Genomic DNA, 19,376 nt, shown 5'->3' with positions numbered 1-19,376 from the left:
ACTACATAAATTTTGTTTCTCCTCATTCATTCATTCACCAACGTCCACAACAACAACCTTTTTCCAGCTACTGGCTTTTTATATGTAGGCAACAGCTCTAGGAACACTCAAAACATATACATATTAATATTTTTAAATGAAAAGAGGCAGGGTTCTGTTTTATATCATATTTCATTTTATTGTAAATATACATTAAAGTGAAGATAACTGGTGTAGGCATGTATTGCCAAGACGAGCTGAGATGGTGACGTCATCAAGTACGTTGCTGTTCCAATTGCAGAGTGACCGTACTGCGTCCTCCCGTCCTCGGGAGTTAGTACTCCCGAGTTGAACTTGCGAAGTCCGAACTACCAAGTACTCAAGTCCGAACTTGGCGTACTTGGTATTGAGAAACATCCCAGGTCTCTACAGACATGAAAATCAGTTGAATTGCCTCTCCTTCATGAATTATCTTTTGACTGTTTTGTCATTATTTTATCAGCATAACAATTTGAGAAAAATGTAATTATAAACTTTACTTGAATTTCTTAGTATTTGGGGTCCCATTTTAAATTAGGAGTATTTACCTACTATGTACTTACAGAATATTAAAAAAAATTAAGCAATTAATGCAGTGTATTTATTGTGTACATACATGTTTTTATATTGTACTTACATTTAAAGTACATGCATGTAATTATTTATTTGAATACCTACCCTTACATACATGTTGTTTTGCAAAACTAATATGAGATTTGGATTTGCTGCTTCTGAGTTCGAGGCACAGGTAGGGTTAGGCTAGGTTTAGGAGTAGGTTTCAGATTAGTGGATGGGTCAACATTATAAACATTTTGCAAAACTGATGATCCATGTTATCTCAGCATGATTTGAGAATGTTTCCAATGAGCATGTTGTGTGCTTCAATGTAAGCAAGAAAATCTGATCAGTCTTACAAAGAAGTATACAAAGAAATGTATTTATTATTCATTTAAAGCCACAATGTTTATTTATTTATTTACTATTAAAGTCTAGAACTGTCTGTCTCAGACAGAATTTGTGGCATAATGGCAATTACCAAATAATAATAATAATAATAATAATAATAATTGTCTCCTCCCTCTTTGTTTTTCAGTAAAAATCCCATATACAATAAGGTATTTCCAACAGAAGTAAAAGGTTCAGAGCACAGGAATTACGTCGGTGATGAATAACTAGAAGTTGTTCCATCTAGAACATTAGCCCCACCTCAAAAATGTTTTGACAAATTTACACGTCAAATTATCTGTCACCGATTTTCCCATGTGATCATTCTGTTTGATTTCAACAGCACTTCTTTTTGGAGGTTTAATTGCAAGGCATTTGTTTTGTCAAAACATGGCAGATGTTGAATTAAATAATTTTGAGGTTAAAACAAAATGTATAATACTGTATAATGCCATGTAGCTTTAATAGAACTTTGACATAAATAAGATTTGTTCAGGTGATTTGCAATTCACTTGAACAACTTATCATAAAGCACACAGTGTGGATACATTGACCACAGAAAGTATTTGGACACTTAAGACTTTATATATATATATATATATATATATATATATATATATATATATATATATATATATAAACAAAAAATAAACATTCATAAAAATATATGAATGTCATTGCATTAGATACAAAGTAATCAAGCAAGTGGCATCTGCAAACAAATGACGCTAGAGCTTTACTGAAAACAAACTTCACTTTTCTGAGCCACTTTTACAATTACTATTAAGCAGCTGATGTCAAGGTAATTTTAAGTAGATGTACCGTATGAGGTCAGTTCCCCTCAAGTTCACACAAGTGTCTTAGTAGAGTCACCACAGGTGTAGTTCACTACATTAACCACGGACATGCTCAACTAATGTTTGACAACCAGAAAGTGTCCAAATACCTAACAAATTTCTATTTGTGGAATGTTTTGCTTAAAATGTGTGCTTGTGCTATATACCCAGATGGACAGCAATGAGGAAATGCAAATATATATCAGAATGTAAAACAAATTAACAAAGTATTGTTGATTTTTAACAGTATAAAACACATTGTAAGACAAATATAAATTTATAGTAATTCAGAGATCATTATACAGTTGTTATCCATCAAATGTCTTTGTGTAAGCAAATGATATTCAGCAAACAAAAGTGATGACACTACAGGAAGGTTAATGTATGAGATGTTTTTAGTTTCAGTGTCAGAGGCCTCTAACTGGCTGCTGACTCATTGCCTTTGCTGCATGTACTGATGGTCTGATGACTGATCCCTGATGACATTCTCGGTAAGAATGTATTCTCGGGTATGACTTTGTACTTGCACTGAGTCAGCCTGGTGGATCACATTAAGAAATCACACTCTAGAGAAGAAAGTGTGCATGCATTGCATGCTTTCTCCAGGTGCCCTCGCAAAGCAAGGGGTGAAACTCCTGGGGGTGTGAAAAAATTCACTGCACCTGTTGATAGGTGGTAGCATGAGGATGCAGGTCCTGCCTGGGGCTTTTTGTGTCTACATAGACTTGGGTGCAGCTGTGGGCACTAAAAAATGGTCTAAAAAGGTTGTCTGCATATCTGGAAGTAAGGTTGTGTCACCATCTTTGTGAGGACCAAATATCCTGACACATCCTACACTACCAGTCAAAAGTTTGGACACATTTGTCCTAATATTCCATTATTCTCAAGGAAAGACAGTTAACAAGTGTCCAGCAAACATGATAACCCTTATGAAGTTAGTTCAGAGAATGCCCAAAGTCTGAAGAGCTGTAAACTAGACAAAGGCTGACTACTTTGAAGATCCTGAAATATAACATATTTCTAATTTGTTTAATATTTTTTATCAATACATTTACAATTCCAGTACTTCTTGGTATTTCATAATTACATTTCATATTTCATTTTAACAACTTTACTGTTATTTTGAATTGTCTGCAAACCTTTAATATTACTAATAAAGGATGAGTGTATAAACTTTTGACTGGTAATGTATATTGTGGTAACTTTGGAAGTTCCTCATGGTAGAAACAGCTTCACGAAGTGAGACTACATAATTTAACATTTAAAAATGTAGGTGTCTGTAAGGGGTAGATTTAGAATTAGGGTTAGGGTGTGGTAAATATAATTAGCTTAATTTATCAGCATTTAAGTCAGTGGAAAGTTCCCTCCATAAAAAACCTTTGTTTGTTTGTGTGTATGCCTTACTCAAGTTCAATGACTAGCTTTTGCTCATCATCACTGCTGCTGTTACTGTCCTCATGTTCCAGGTAACTTTTATTACCTGAATAGAATAGTTTGGATTCTGTTGAGTTGCTATGTGTGGACGGAGAACATATTTGATTGGTGTGTGGGACTTGACTAAAAGTTTGCTGTGGGGCATTGGAATGTGATTTGCATGAAACACTGGATGATGACATAATATTTGTGTTGACCAGCTCAGTCCTTGAAACACTGGCTGATACAGTTTTGCTTATTGTTTTGTGTTGTTGTGAGAGCACCTGGGCTTGTGTGGCTTTTGAATAAGTCCAGTGGGTCTTAGCGCTCCTTGTCTGTGGCTCCTTTTGGACCTCCATTTGCATGGCATTAACCGAGAGTGGATGTACCAAAAGATGTCTGCTCGTTTGATTGGCATATCCTGCCACACTTTGCCCTGGAGATAATGAAACAAGCCTTTTGTCATGTCCAAGAGATTTTGACTGCTTTTGGCTGGTCTCTTGAGAAGTACTTTTCCCAAATCCTTCATTCTTGCTATTTCTCCTGATGTAGTTGTCACGTTCCCTATGACCTTGAGGTTGACAGGTTTGTGAACTGATGTTCATGCAGACCGAAGGTGTTACATAGTTTGAAACGCTGAATTTGTCATGCTGAGTTTGGTCTACAATGTGGAGGGACACATTAATCATATCCTGGGAGAGATGAGGGTGAGCTTGTGCTTCAGCTGTTTGATGTTCCTCACAGGATTTCTCGTCCTGTTTTCAATAGAAATATATAGTGACTTGCTTAAAATGCTTTTCATTTTCAGACTCTCCTATAGATAACTCACTTTACAGTTTTACACTTGGTCACTTCATGCATTTTTAATGATCCGAAATGCCCTCCAAAACACATTCGAGATATATACTGTAGCAATCAGATCACCTCAGGACTACATACACAGACTTGAACAAGTGTAAGTGCACCTTGTTGTTCAGACAACATAAGTATACTTTACTTCTTCCGAAATGGAACTACATCAGCTGATGGAAATTTTGGAACCCTGAAATCCACATGTGAAAGAGCAGTCATGGATGAGATGGTTACATGGATAGAGCAACCGTGAAATGCAAACAGTTGTCATATGAGGGCAAAGAGAGTGTTTAACAGAATCACTCTCACACTTTCAAGAGCAAAATTTGACTGCCAAGCATTATCATAATAATGGAAAATAAATTGCATATAGTGCAGGAAAAGCAGACCAAATGTAAATTAATTTTGCAGAGACACATTTATGTGACCAAGTATAGACGGAATGTGCCTACCCAACTGAAGAGCAATCTGATTTATCAAGATGCATAAAGTGACTATGTGTAAATAGGCCCTATAATAAAACACACAGGCCCTGTTGTTAACACTTAGTACAAACATCACAAATAGAGGCTTATTTGTTCTATTCACAGTGTGAAATTTGTTATTAGACACATCATAGCCTTCAGTGTTATGGTAAACACCTGGTTGTGTATTCCACACTTTTTCTAGGATTTGAATGTTTTGTTAAGATATCACCTGTCACCACCTGTTCACCCTATGACCTCCCATTCTCCACGAGCAATTCTGTCTTTTCTCTCACCTTTCCTTTGTCCTGTTTGCCAATGTTCTTGCAGCCTTGGCTTGTGTTGTTGGTGTCAGCCACCTCTGTGGCCCGCCTCCCCCACTCTCCACATCCACTCTCAGGTTCCTTGGTGACTGACTCCATGCTCTGTGTCCCAGGGTCCCTCTGAAAGGTCCCATCCTCCACAGGCCCTGAGGGCAAAACATGAATGAATGAACGCAGCATATTTATTAAGGGCTTTTGGAGTCTTGCACTGAAGCTGAGTCTTAGCTTCTCCTTTTGGTTCCTTGGGGCATTTGACTGGCAATTTGGGCAGATCCAAGTATAAAAATAAAAATTCACCTGGCCTGAGCTCAGACAGATAAAGGTGTAATTACTGAAATGGGAGAAGTGCTATTTTTCACAGCTGCAGAGGGTTGTTTACCCTGTACTGTTCAAAACACGAACATCCATAAGAGTGCATGTACATCCAGCTGTTTATCTAGACTTGTTATATACTTTAAAAGTGTTGTTACCTTAATGATCTGTTTTCAGGATATCATTTAGATAAGATATTTTAAATCAGATTTGTTGTCTTTTTTTCCAGTAAACATATCTAAACATCCGTAAAACAAGATATATATATATATATATATATATATATATATATATATATATATATATATATATATATTGAATAAAACCAGCTAAATTATGTTCCCACATGAAGCACATTTTTTAATAATAAAAAATGTAAAGTGGAAAAAACAAAATATAAATACAGTCTAGGTAGGTTAAGTTAGAGACATCTGAAACCTCCTGAACTTTAAACTGATAAATTGTACAAGGAAATCTCTTTAAAACTGAAAAAAACTGATTTTCTGAATTCATATGTTACAGCCAGAAATTCTATACAATTTATGCTTTGCTGTTCAGAGTCCTGGAACATATGGCTCATTGCAAACCAAATATTAGACAAATGAGGAAAAAAATAATATGGCAGTTTCACATTGTATATCAAGACACACTGACCGACATGCGGTACTATATATTATGATGGTGGAGATATAAAAATGACAACAAAAAAAAACAAAAAAACCAATCTGTCACATTCTCTGGGGTGGATTTGGTTTGGCTGAACTCTAGCACATGTCTCTGTGCAGCATTGCTCAGAAGAGGAGGCTACGTTTGGCTCACAAATTGCATGTCAGCTGTCTGGAAAGGAGACAGGCGCAAAATCCCCCTTTAACCTCTGGGTTTGTGCTCTGGTGGTTCCCCATGGGGACCATCATCCTGTGACCTCTTGTGAGCACCCTGTCCATTCCCTGAAAACATCTGATTCATCAAGCCTGTCCCAGTCCAGGCTGGTTGAGAGGTTAAGACTGCTGTTGATCAACTATCTTATATGAAACAGTGGGACCACCATTTATGTTACCACTAGGATGCATTGGAAGACTTTTACTTGTCTTGTCCCTTTAGCTTTGAGACAAGAATATTTTTACAAAGAGGACTTATCAGGCAGGGCTGTATGTTATGTTTATTCTAAGCCCCTCTGATCAACTCTTGACCTTCTTCATATTTGTTACTGTGACTAACTTGAGTGACCTGTGACCTAAAGAAAGATAATCTCTTTAGAGTGCTATTTACACCATAAAGACTGCAAGGAACAAATGTTTCCCGCAACAAGTGACTTTGACTGATAAGAGAAGCATCAGGTCAGTGGGGATACAGTGGAATTAAAAAGGTTAGGGAAGGACAAAATGCCACAGAGAATGTGATGACAAGTTAATGATGTTCACCTTAAATTTACCCTCACACTCAAATCTTGGAGATCCTACTAGATTCAAAACAGCCTATGTTTCTGAATGGAAATTGCTGCCTAACTGTTTGTGACTATGCAAGACAGCATAGTTCAAATGTTTTGCCCTCTCCTTTTTTTTTTTTTTTTTTTATTCTCCCCTTTTCTCCCCAATTTGGAATGCCCAATTCCCAATGCACTCTAAGTCCTTGTGGTGGCATAGTGACTCGTCTCAATCCAGGTGGTGGAGGACAAATCTCAGTTGCCTCCGCATCTGAGACTGTCAGTCCACACATCTTATCACATGGCTTGTTGAGCACGTTACCGCGGAGATGTAGCGCATGTGAAGGCTTCTCGCTATTCTCCACGGCATCCACACACAACTCACCACGTGACCCACCAAGAGCGAGAACCACACATTATGGCGACCACAAGGAGGTTACTCCATGTGACTCTACCCTCCCTAGCAACCAGGCCAATTTTGTTGCTTAGGAGGCCTGGCTGGAGTCACTCAGCATGCCCTGGATTCGAACTCATCACTCCAGGGGTGGTAGTCATGATCAATACTCACTGAGCTACCCAGGCCTCTGTTTTGCCCTCTCTTCATAGAATTATAATATCGTGCTGTGTTGCATCCCAAACTGAGATGGTTATGGCATCTCTCATTCAATACTGGAATTTATGAGATTACATTGGCTGAAATATACAAATATGTTTGAACAATACATTTTTTGAAATATTGAGAGGAAAGTTTTATTGCTCTGGAGGCTAATTTGAGATTTCAGTTATGTTGATTTTTTTAGGATAAAAAATTGCATTGGAGAAATAAAAAGGACACAATTGTTGACATTATTGACAGTAAGAGTATAGAGCTATATCCTAATATTAATGTTATAAGCATATCTCAAATTATTTGCTCTGGGAAGAATTTGATTAGAAATGTTTTGAGTTCAAATTTTTGAGGTGCAAGAATCATGAGGAAAAATGTGCATGCCATCTGCATTCAATCTCTGTACTGTCTTAAAACAATTGAGAAACTGAGAAGTAAATTTTCTTTCCTGTTGGCTTTCATGCTGTCAGAATGTTCTTAAGTTTTTATCCTTTGCATTTTATGGTTTTGAATACTAATAGGGTTTTTCATGAGTTTCTGGTGTTCATGAGAAAATTTAAAAAATAAGAGAAAGATAGTGCTGGGGACATATGGGAAGTTATGATGTTTTGTCGCCACCTTGTGGAGAGAAAATGTTATGTCACCCTGTTATACCAGGGTTTATGCTATTTATTTGCTAATGCCTGACTGCATGCAAACACTCGAATTACACTGCAATGGCATGAAATGGCATGACTTAAGTACGGTGGCCGTGAAGTGCTAAACAAAACAACAAATCTAAAAACACAATGGCAAATCCAAAGACAAAATAACAATTCAGAAACACATTAACAAATCATAAAACACAACGTCAAATCCGAAAACAAAAGAGCCAATCAGAAAACACAACACCAAATCCAGAAACAAAACAACAAGTTAGAAAACACAACAGCAAATCAGAAAACAGGAGGGCAATTCCGTCGATATGGAAAGGGTAGGAATAGCTTCTCACCTGATTGGCTGTGTGGAGAATATCTAGTCCTTTCTTCAGGACTGGTTAATAATAATAATAATAATAATAATAATAAAACAATGTAAGTAATTCACACCACTGGCAGCCTGCTACAACCTTTGTAATGTAAAAATTACATCTTGATGAATTTTAGTGGTGTTTTTTCTAAAATAATTGAATACTGTATCCATTGGAAAATCTATCCATTGGCAGCAACCAGAACCTTTATAATTTTTATAAATTTTTGTTTTAAACAACAGTGTTTTTTAAGGTATAACATACAAATTGAATGAACGCTTGGATGCCACCAATGTTTTAGTGCAGTTTGTGGACATTAAGATGGTTCCTTATGCACTAGATGAACCATGAGACCATATATGAACTTCGTACCTAAAACTAACATTTCCCGCTCGCTGTTTTTACTCTCTGTGTTATAAAGTTTCCTATTACTGTTTTCCCGAGAGAGAAAACACTCCGAATGATTTCGTTTTTCAGTCAGTCAGTTTTTTTTTTTTTTTTTTTAGTTCTTCTTTACTGCAAAGCTGGAAAAATATTTTTAAAAAGCTCTATACATATAAGATAAAAACATAATTGAAAAAAAATTGAAACAACCATGCACAGTTGTGATATTCAGTATTTTGGACCTACCTGTAAATTGATCCAGATTGGCATGTTGTGTATGGATGAGGACATCTCTCTGGACATCTCTGCATTTGCTGTTGTCTTCAAGGATATTGTTAGATGTCCTGTTCAGCATCGGACAGTATGCTTTCAATTTACTACTGTTACTCCCAAAGTCTCCTGTTGGACCTAGACCAAATGATTGTTGGAACTGATACTGTGTAGGTGTTTGCTCTGGACAAAAAGTTTCATTCCCCAGGCCACCATGCTTGCAGCTGAGCTTACCTGTGCCACATGCTCTCATTTCTCTCATAGCTGAATTTGTGGCACATGCAGCCCAGCATGACTTGTTATGGCTGGGTTGTTTTGTAGAGATCAGCACCTTTTGCATCTGTTGTGATTCTGTGGGAGAGGTTAATGGGATCTTATTCTCAGAAATACAAGATCCGAGCTGTGTAGATCTCTTTGTTTGAACCCTTTCACAATCTCTTGATAATGTGACTGGCACGAGGTGCCCTGTTTGGTGTGGTTCCACTGGCTCAGTATTGTTTATAGTTTGAGTGTAATTTGACTCCATTAGACAAAATGTATCTTTTAAAACAGTTGTTTTTGTGGCAGTAATATGTTCATCTTTGACCTCTGTGGATGTTTGATCCTGTCTAATAGTAACCTTAGGCATGGGGTCAGAGGAGTTGACCAGATTTAGGCTATGATCAGAACAGTTTTGGGGCTCTTTGTCATTCTCTCTTTTTAAATAGCTCTCGTCCACTAAATGAGGTTCACTCAGTTTGTCACCAGACCCTTGTTTGTGATGTGACTCTGTGGTAACATCAAACCTGGCAGATTTTCTTTCCTGGAAATTATCTGATATCTTGCGTGATTCGTAGAATTGTCCTGCTGGAGTTTGACTGTAATCCATCGTAGAGATATGAAACTTTGTCTGTGGGTGTGACCAGGATGACACACATTGAGGACTGGATTTTGCAATAGCATGATTATTTTGAAGGTTTAAACCACAGACCCTTTCTTTTCTATTGTCTGAATTAGAAGATCCACAAGACTTAGAAATTATTTGTTTTGTTGTTTTGCCAATTTCACCATTATTTACCATTTCTTGTGCCACACACACATTAGTCACATCATCATTATATACTTCCCGTGAAAGAGATGCCTGGTTTGTGTTTGAAGTCACAGGAACTCTGTAGCTCACAGAATAGCTTTCTATTGCTTTGAAGTCTGGCATTTCGATATGAGGCTCTATCAGTGCTAACTGTTCATCAGAAATTAGTTGCATGAAAATCTGGAGGTCGGCTGTTCGTACATAAAACGTATTCTGAGCCTGTGACTCTGCTGTGCCATTTAGTAGTATTACCTTTTCTTCACACTGTGACCCTTCACCAGTGGACATTTTAGAGGCAGCGCTGCTCAGAGTATTCTCATATACTGTGGATTTTGAGTCTGTTGTGTGCCCAAGAGGTTTTTCGGATGTAATCACAGACAAGGCAGTATGGGTTTGAATGGTAGGTGATATTGTTGCTGAAGAGTAAGTTTGTGTAGTTTGAGCAGATTCAGAACAGTGACTCAGTGTTGGCACTGTGTTCAACATAACAGATTGGGTGTTCTCTGATGCTGTGAAAGCTTTTAGCGGATGATACAACACTGATGATACAGGACCTGTTGACTGGTTTTCCCCCACATCTGTTGTACATTTACTCTGCCATAAAGCAACCTGATGCTGCACTGATGGGGGCAGCATAGGTGAAACAAGTGAAACTGATGTAGGCGTGTCAGCCTGAAATGGTGTCAGTACTTTGGATAATGTGTCTGTTTGATTCTGCTCAGGACAGGAAATCGATAACACAGTCAATGAGGTTGTTGCACGTAATGCATCTTGTTCACTCTGGTCAAAGGTTTTGACTATTGAGGCACCTTGACACTGTTTTAAGCATGGTAAACTTGTCTCAGGATGGCACTGTACTGCAATTTGATGGCTTTGCATGAGACCTGGAATGGTTGAAGGAGTGTTATGTACTAAAGTAGAGCCAGAACATGAAGCTGACACTCCATCTGTGGAACATGGAATCTTCAGCTGGTACTTGGGAGGAAAGCTGGTCTTGACTTCAGGAGCTGTAGAGCTGCTGGTTGAAACAGAAGGGGTGCCAGGTGTCCCACTCATATTGTTGAAACAAAAAGCAGGGCTACAAGTTTTACAAAGGAATTGACTTGGATTTGAGAACTGTTGTATGAAGCTGGCCTCCGGGTCGAGAGTTTGCATGTTGACCTTTTGCTCTGGAACTCTGATGGAACTGTGTGCCCCACATATTGATAGCAGTGGTTGACTCATTAAACCACACAGATTTACATTTGCCTGTCCCATTCTAAGATCTGAAATACTGAGCACATGCACATCATTCCCAGTGCGTTGCTTCTTCCTCTCTGATGGGATATGACATTCATTGTGTTGTGTTACAAATTCCTCTTTGTCCATCTCTGCCTCTCTTACATTACTATTCTCAAAGCTGGCAAATGACCCTTTAAGTTCATTTTGTAAAGTTAAAATTTGCTGAGATTCTTCTACTGTGTTTTTCTGATATGGAATTTTCAGAAGTGTATATGAAGAAATAGCCTGAATTGGTTTCTGTGCTAATGAAATATTGCCAGTTTGGGGGAGACAGCAGACAACAGAACAGGAAGTAAAGCTCAGAGACACAGATCCATTGTCTCTCTGTTGGCTAATTTTAATATCTAGGCTTTCTGTTTGCTCAGTGCTAGGTGCAGTCTTTCTGGTCTTCAGAGGACAGTCTTTCTCAGCATTGTAGAGTTTCCTAAATGTCCCACCTTTGTAAGTGTGCCATTTTGTGTAGTCAAATTTCTTGGCTTTTTTCCTATAGTTTCCTTTTATACATGGCTCTGTTCCAATGTCAGCGCTGTCTCCATCTGAGTTAAGGCTCCTGATACTACCTCTTTCAACCGGTGATCTTTCTGCAAAAGGCAGGCAATCTACCGCTACCTGCCTAACTAGTGAGCGATGACTTGGTGTTTGTTGGTCTGATGACTGAACTGGGTTAATATGCCCTGCACTACACCTTCTGCTAAGATTTGTATTTATTGCTCCATCTGGTGGTTTGCCACCCACAGTGAAGGGCAAAGAACTGCTCCGTGTTAATGGTGCATGCTCCAGGCGAGTGGAGTGTTGTGTAGGCACGGAGCTGTAAATAGCCCCACCTCCTCTGTCCTGTTTTTGTGAGCTTGAGATGTGCTTGCTGCTCCTTATCTCAAAATGGAAGGAGTCTTTATAAGTGTATGGTACTGGAAGATCAATGCTTCCTTGTTTCGACAATACTGTCTTTCTTGGTCGCACATTCTCCAGCTGTTTATCCTCTACCAACACACTATTCTCATATATGAGCTTTGAAATACGTTCTTCCAGCTTCTGCTTTTCCTGAATAGACACCTTGCTTTTAGGGTCATCAGGGGTCATCTCTAAAGCACCAGGTTCTTGCTGCTCCATTGTTGTTTCTGCCAGTGATTCCATACAAGGATCATACAGGCTTGACCCAGTACTGCTGGATGAATGAGGCTCACTGCAGTCGCTGAAGCCAGAGTCTGTACTGTCATGGCTTTGAGACTTTCCCCGTGACATGGGTGACTCCCATGGTGTGGAAAATAGGGCTTCCTGTCTCTGAAGGGTTTTACGATTTGGAGTCAGTGGTGCACGTCCATCCTCACTCAGTGCACTTGTCTGTTTAGGTGCAGAATTATTCCTTACAGTTTTGCTCAAAGCATTTACCTGTTCCTGTAGTGCTGGTTTTGTGCTAAATCCAACCATGGCAGCCTTGTGTAATCCCCATTCCCTGCCAGGCCCTCTACCTTCTGAAGAGCCTGCTTGACCTTGTGTTTTTACTGAAATTACTGGAAGAACTTCATCGATTCTCTTTACATCAGTTGAGTCTTCCCCATGCATCTCAGAGGATGGAGTGGTGCAGTTGTCCTTTGAACACTCCGTGCTATCCTGGCTGCTGAAGGTCCCTTTGTCAGATTCGCTGGAAAGGCGGGCATGAGCCTGGGTGCGCTTGTGTTTATAAAGGTTACTCTGTGTCTTGAAGGAGATTCCACAAGTGGTGCATGGGTATGGCCTCTCTCCTGTGTGGCAGCGCAGATGTTTCTCAAGAACGCTGGGCTTCAGACAATCCTTGCCACAGTGTGGGCAAACATGCTTCCCGGTAGACTTAGGTCTGGGCGAGGTTGCTGGAGCCCCTTGCTTTTGTTGCTGCAAAACAGCATTGCTGGCTATATGCAATGTCAGAGCCTGGTTGCTACACATCCCAGGCAAAAACAGGGGTAAAATCGTTGAATTCTGCAAGGCTCCGGCTTGGGCCTGAAGATATGGCGGCAGGCCAGGAGCAGGAACGGTGTGGACATACATTGTCGTGAGAGGGGCCTTAACATGCATTTCTTCCTCTCTCTGTGCAGGCACTGAATACTGAGACTCGGCAGCTTTAACAAAGCTCTGCTTGCTAGTTGCCATGGTAACAAAACCCTTGTGATGCTGGGAGACAGAGCTTGATAATTACCTAAAAAAGAAACAGTTTTTATTATTTCATTTTTTTTTTTATTAGCCACTCCTTTGGATCAAAGGATCCCTCCATTTATTTGAATTGGAATTTAGGTATAGATAGGAAGCTAAAGTGTACAAAACATCAGCATAATTATAATGGACAGTGTGGGTAGAAGCTACTGAATGTGAGAGTATCAGAGCAGGCTGGTTAATCTGGCCTTTAAAAGAAAATGGTATTACCAGCAGAAACACTTTTTCAGCTTTTGTGTGATTTATTTTTTTCTTCAAAAACGGATGTGCTCAGTTTCATAGTACATTTACATTGAACCACTGCATTTTATTCTGCAATTAATCATGAAAATGTAATGAAGACTCTTGAATACACCTATGATTGTGTGTCTAATGGGGATATAAGTATTTAATGTAAGTATTTACTGCAAACAAACAGTTAATATTTGCATATTGTAGAAGCACCCAGGGGTTAAGGGCAGAAAACAGTGGTGGTAAAGTGGTGACTCATTTCTAGAAAAATGATAGCGTCAAATACCTCCTACCTCAGAAACTAGATTATTTTCACATTTAAGGGAATGTGCAGACATACATTTGTTAAACAGAAAACACCTCCACTGAAATATTTTTGTGTCTTTTTTTGTTTGTTTTAATTTTTTCCTTTTTTTTTTTTTTTTTGTTGTCCTTTTAAAACATGTTTAACAATTTATGATCACATTTGCCCCTGTGAGGCCCTCTTTCAGCCTTTAAAGTTTAGAAATGCATACTGTTTTTGAAAACGTTTTACTTGTTACTAAGAGGTTTTGAGAGAATTATACACTGAAAAGATTTTGAAACTTCTGTTCAGCTCTACAGTAACATATTCACTAAATAATTAAAGGTTCACAGAGCAGACATTACTCACAAATTAGAATGCTTTATAAAACATTTAAAAATTATTTAAGAACATGCTGAGTGCCAAGGCTTTGTGAACTATGGAAACTAAAATAGCAATGGTGTTTGTCGAGCAAAGCTTAGCTTTTTTTTTTTTTTATGAGGTATATCTTAATATTTCTTCAGCTCTCACTTGCCGAAATAAAGAAAACTAAATTATCGTTAGCTACTCACTACAGTTGTTTATATTGTTCCTATCTCTTTATCTTTGCCCAATCGTCAATGCATCAGACCACTACACTTATGAAAGATGTCCCTATCAAGCTCATCAAAGGATCTGTAAAAGATCAGCCTGCATGATGTAAAATATTGCAGTCATTAATCACTCACCAAATGTTGGAATTCAATGGAGACAGTGCAGCAGCTACAGGTTGCCCATTTAAATCCACAACATGGAAATCCATTGGCTGCCTTTGAAACAGTGCAAGGTGAAAAGAACTCGTATGCATGTGACTGTCACCCTCTCTCACCAAAGAGGCCCTTGGTTCCTCTTCCCTCTTTAGTTTGCTTACACCCGTTTCTGTTGCTGATAGAGGAAATGCAAACGTCATTTATGCAAATGTGACTGGATGACAGTGAAAACACAATGTAAAAAGTGCACAAGATAGTTAGAGAGAGAGAGAGAGAGAGAGAGAGAGAGAAGGCACAGAGAATACCAACACAACAAAGTTCAGAGTGCCATCACATGCAAACCAAAGTGAAAATCATACCATGAAATGAAGATCCAGAGAGGAACACTGAATGAGATGGACACAGATAGAGAAGGGAGCAGATGGAGGAAGGAGAGAGAGAGAGGGAGAGAGAGAGAGAGAGAGAGAGAGAGAGAGAGAGAGAGAGAGAGAGAGAGAGTACATAACAGCACATAATATAACTGAATTGTACTGAAAAACAAAATTATGTTCAAAAGAGGAAGTCGTACGAACATGCAGACCCACCTCAAAAGAGATCATTTCAACCACACATGCACACACACTGCCTTTGCTGCATGTACCTGACTTCTGTGTCTGGTGTTTCTCACTCCTCCAGTCACCCACACACCCACACACAGAAGGAAGAGAAGTGTAACAGAATTTGTGTCAGTGTAACAATTGATGGCATATGTTATTTATTTATATATTGTTTTGTTTTGTTGTTTTTGTTGTTTTTTAGAAATGCTAACAAAAACCACTACTTGTCAAGTGGCTTGTGTCTACAGCTCACAGTAATCACCAGAGCACATTAGCAATTTAATCTGTGCTTTAAACTACACCAGAGTGATGGAGGCCTCATTTGCTCCTGGAAGAAAAAACAAACCCTCCAGATTAATAAAATCAGATTCTATTATCTTTCTGTGATGAATTACATAAGCCTTCACTCTCTGCTCAGCATATATCTGTTATTACATCAGAAAGGCAGTATAAATATCAAGCATAATTGAAACCAACAGTGTTTTGCTGTTCTTTAGTTGTATTTATTCTTATTTATTTATTTTTATATATATATATTTTAGAACTGTTCAAATTACATATATATTTGATTGTCATCTCTATATATTATAGAATGTTATAGAATATTATTGAAGATAAAAGAGGGAGAGAGTGTTAGAAAGAATGCAAAATAACTTACTGAAAAACTAATTAATAATGACTGAGCATTTTGAAACTATATTTTTTATGTATATGTTTTTTAAGTCTAAGGAAACAGCTTGATTTAAAACTTCATTTTCATGTCTGACCCTCTGTGTTTTAATTAAACAGGATGTTTTAATTGACCAGGGCTATGCACGCTTTCAACACCTTTCACTACTTGAATCCATTGATCAAGGCTAATGAGTCTTACACTGAGACAAACTAAATGGCATGGGATATTCACAGGACTCCGTATTCAATCACTCATTTACCCACATCAATCCAAATGGTTGAATATTTACATAAAGCCACAAAAAAAAATGAAGGATGATTTCAAGGAAAGTCATCTTCTGGGCAGATGGCATTCCTATTCTGCAAAGCATTGTGGGCAATGATGCTCTTCATATATTTTCTGAAAGAATCTTTATCTCAGCTTACCCAAATATAGAATCCTCTTTGCAGCTAAAGGTGTCTTATTATTGCAGTATTTTGCGGTGCATGGAAGGATAGTGTCTCTAACTACAGACAGACTCTAAAATTTGCCAGGTCTGCATATTTGAGCAAACTCATAGAAAATAACTATAACAATCCTAGGTGTTTATTCAGTACTGTGGCTAAATTGGTTAGTAATAAAACTTCTATTGATACAGATATTCCATCGCAGCATAGTAGTAATGACTTTATGAATTTCTTTACTGATAAAATCAAAATCATCAGAACCAAAATTGGAATTATGCATCCGTCTGCCACAGCACCCCAGAAGACTAAAATTATTCCCTACGAGCAACTTCAATCCTTCACTGTTATAGGTCAGGAAGAGCTAACAAAAATGATAAAAACATCAAAATCAACAACATGTATGTTAGCTCTAATACAAACTAAACTCCTAAAAGAGATGTTTCCTGTAAACTCAGAACCTCTTCTTAATATTATTAACTCCTCATTATCCTTAGGGCCCCATCATAATACTGAGACTGCACTTATCAGAGTTACAAATGACTTGCTCTTATCATCTGATCGCAGCTGCATTTCTCTTCTAGTGCTTTTAGATCTTAGTGCTGCCTTCGACACCATAGATCATGACATTCTCTAGGCTTGAGAATTATGTTGGCATTTGTGGACAGGCATTAGCTTGGTTTAGGTCCTATCTCTCTGACTGCTACCACTTTATCTGTGTAAATGAGGATCTATCAGATCAAATTAAAGTTAAGCATGGAGTGCCACAGGGATCAGTTTTAGGGCCTCTGCTTTTCTCCCTATATATGCTCTCCATGGGAGACATTATCAGGAAACATGGAATAGTTTTCAATGTTATGCCAACGATACTATATATTTCTTTGAAACCAGACAAAATTTTCCAAATTAACAAAGTGTATGAATTATATTAAAGAGTGGGTGGCTAGGAATTTCATTCTAATCAATTCTGATGAAACAGAAGTACTAATTATTGGAACAAAAACCTCAAAAAATAAGATGCAATATAATCTGACTCTTGATAAATGAACTATAACGTCAACTTCACAGCAAAAAAAAAATTAGGTGTTATATTTCATAGCAATCTATCCTTTGAAAAACAAATTTCCAATATTTGTAGAACTGCATTCTTCCAACTCAGAAATATTGCCAAGTTACGACACATACTATCTGTCTCTGATGCCAAAAAACTAATTAATCCGTTCATGACTTCAAGACTTCAATTTAATTGGATTTTTATTCAATTTTTTTAAGTTTAAAAGTAGCATAAAGTACACTACTTTATTGTTGAGATACGGTAGTACGATCAAGAAATTTTTAATGTCTGCAACCTGTAAGCCAGTAAAATGCAGTCATTATTGTTCTTACTCTGGTCGTGGCAAAATATAGGCATGGAGGTATAGTGAAAGATTGGCAGTGGGGGTATAGCTCTGTGGTAGAGCTTTTCTGCCCCCCACTCGCAAAGCTCTTCTGTAATGTAAAACATTGTTGATATACAGTGGTGAAGTCAAGATATTATTAATGTCCACAACAAGTTATGTTAGAGTTAGCCTAAGCCTAATTCTAACCGTAAAATGAGGTATGGATGTGTGTGTCACCCAGAGGAAAGGCATTCACCAGTTGCCTTGGCATAAAACAACCATGTTATTTCCCAACCAAAAACATGAAGATTAATAAACAAAGAGCAGTTTTTTCCCCACACTCCAACCACTGCCACATTCATGCCTTTCTTATTAAACACAGGTGAGTGACATGATCTGGGTTCCGCCTTCTCTGTTTATCAGTACTATCATTAACTACCTCCTAACAAGTGGTATAATCAAACTGTCAATACTGTCCTCAACCTGAAAGCTGATAAATGCCATAATTAATGCTTATATAAACATGCTTCCAACAGGCTGGCAGTGGGGGTATAATTCAGGGATAGAGCATTTCGATGCAGATCACAAGGACCATGGATCAAATCCAGGTGGCCCCTGCTAGCAAATTTGTACAGTAGCATAAAATGCAATCCTTCAGTGTTGTTAGACATTGGTGTAATCAACTTATCATTAGTGTCTACAACCTCTATGCCTTAAAATGCAGTCATTTTTGTTTTTATTCCCATGCTTACAATTGGCTTAGAGTGGGGGTATTGCTCAGTAGTAGGACATTTGACTGCAGGTCAAGAGGTCCCCAGTTCAGATCGTGGTACCCCCCACTCACAAAGTTCTTCTATAGTGTCAAACAATGTTGTGGTACAGTGGTGAAATCAAGATGTTTTTAATGTCCACAAGCGGTTATGTTAGGGTTAGCCTAACATTAACCCTAAAACGTGGTATGGATGTGTGTGTCAGCTAGGAGTCACCCAGAGGAAGAGCACTCACCAGTTGGCTTGGCATAAAACAACTACAATACTTCCCAACAGGAAAAGTGGAAGATTAATCCACAGAGAGCTGTTTTTTTCCCCACACTCAAACCACTGCCACATGCATGCCTTTCTTATTAACCACAGGTGAGTGACATGATCTGGGTTCCGCCTTCTCTGTTCATCAGTACTATCCCTAACTACCTCCTAACAAGTGTTATAATCAAGCTATTAATACTGTCCGCAACCTATAAGCCAATAAAATGCAGTAATTAATGCTTTTATTAACATGCTTACAATAGACTGGCAATGGGGGTATAGTTCAGTGATATTGCATTTCAATGCAGATCACAAGGACCATGGATCAAATCCAGGTGACCCCTGCTAGTAAACTTGTACGGTAGCATAAAATGCAGTCCTTCAGTGTTGTTAGACATTGGTGTAATCAGCATATTATCAGTGTCTACAACCTCTAAGCCTTAAAACGCAGTCATTTTTGTTTTTGCTCACATGCTTACAGTTGGCTTCGAGGGGGGGGTATAGCTCAGTAGTAGAATTTTTGACTGCCAATGAAGAGGTTCCCAGTTCAAATCTTGATACCCCCCACTCACAAAGTTCTTCTGTAGTTTAAAACACAGTAGTT

General features: G+C 38.2%; 1 protein-coding gene across 1 annotated transcript; it reads right to left on the bottom strand.

Annotated features, from left to right (window-relative positions):
• Nucleotides 1-212: 212 nt before the first annotated feature.
• On the bottom strand, nucleotides 213-14,831 carry znf831 (zinc finger protein 831). Its single transcript, XM_051676146.1, has 4 exons — nucleotides 14,636-14,831; nucleotides 8,833-13,379; nucleotides 4,825-4,997; nucleotides 213-3,967 (listed from the first exon to the last, which is right to left on the bottom strand). The coding sequence occupies exons 2-4, from the start codon at nucleotides 13,331-13,333 to the stop codon at nucleotides 3,200-3,202; spliced, it is 5,442 nt and encodes a 1,813-aa protein (XP_051532106.1). The 5' UTR covers nucleotides 13,334-13,379; nucleotides 14,636-14,831; the 3' UTR covers nucleotides 213-3,199.
• Nucleotides 14,832-19,376: the final 4,545 nt, after the last annotated feature.

This window comes from Myxocyprinus asiaticus, chromosome 37 (assembly GCF_019703515.2).
Source record: "Myxocyprinus asiaticus isolate MX2 ecotype Aquarium Trade chromosome 37, UBuf_Myxa_2, whole genome shotgun sequence".
Classification (NCBI taxonomy): domain Eukaryota; kingdom Metazoa; phylum Chordata; class Actinopteri; order Cypriniformes; family Catostomidae; genus Myxocyprinus; species Myxocyprinus asiaticus.
The sequence above is the reverse complement of the archived record's forward strand: the minus strand, read 5'-3'. Positions and strand labels throughout refer to the sequence as shown.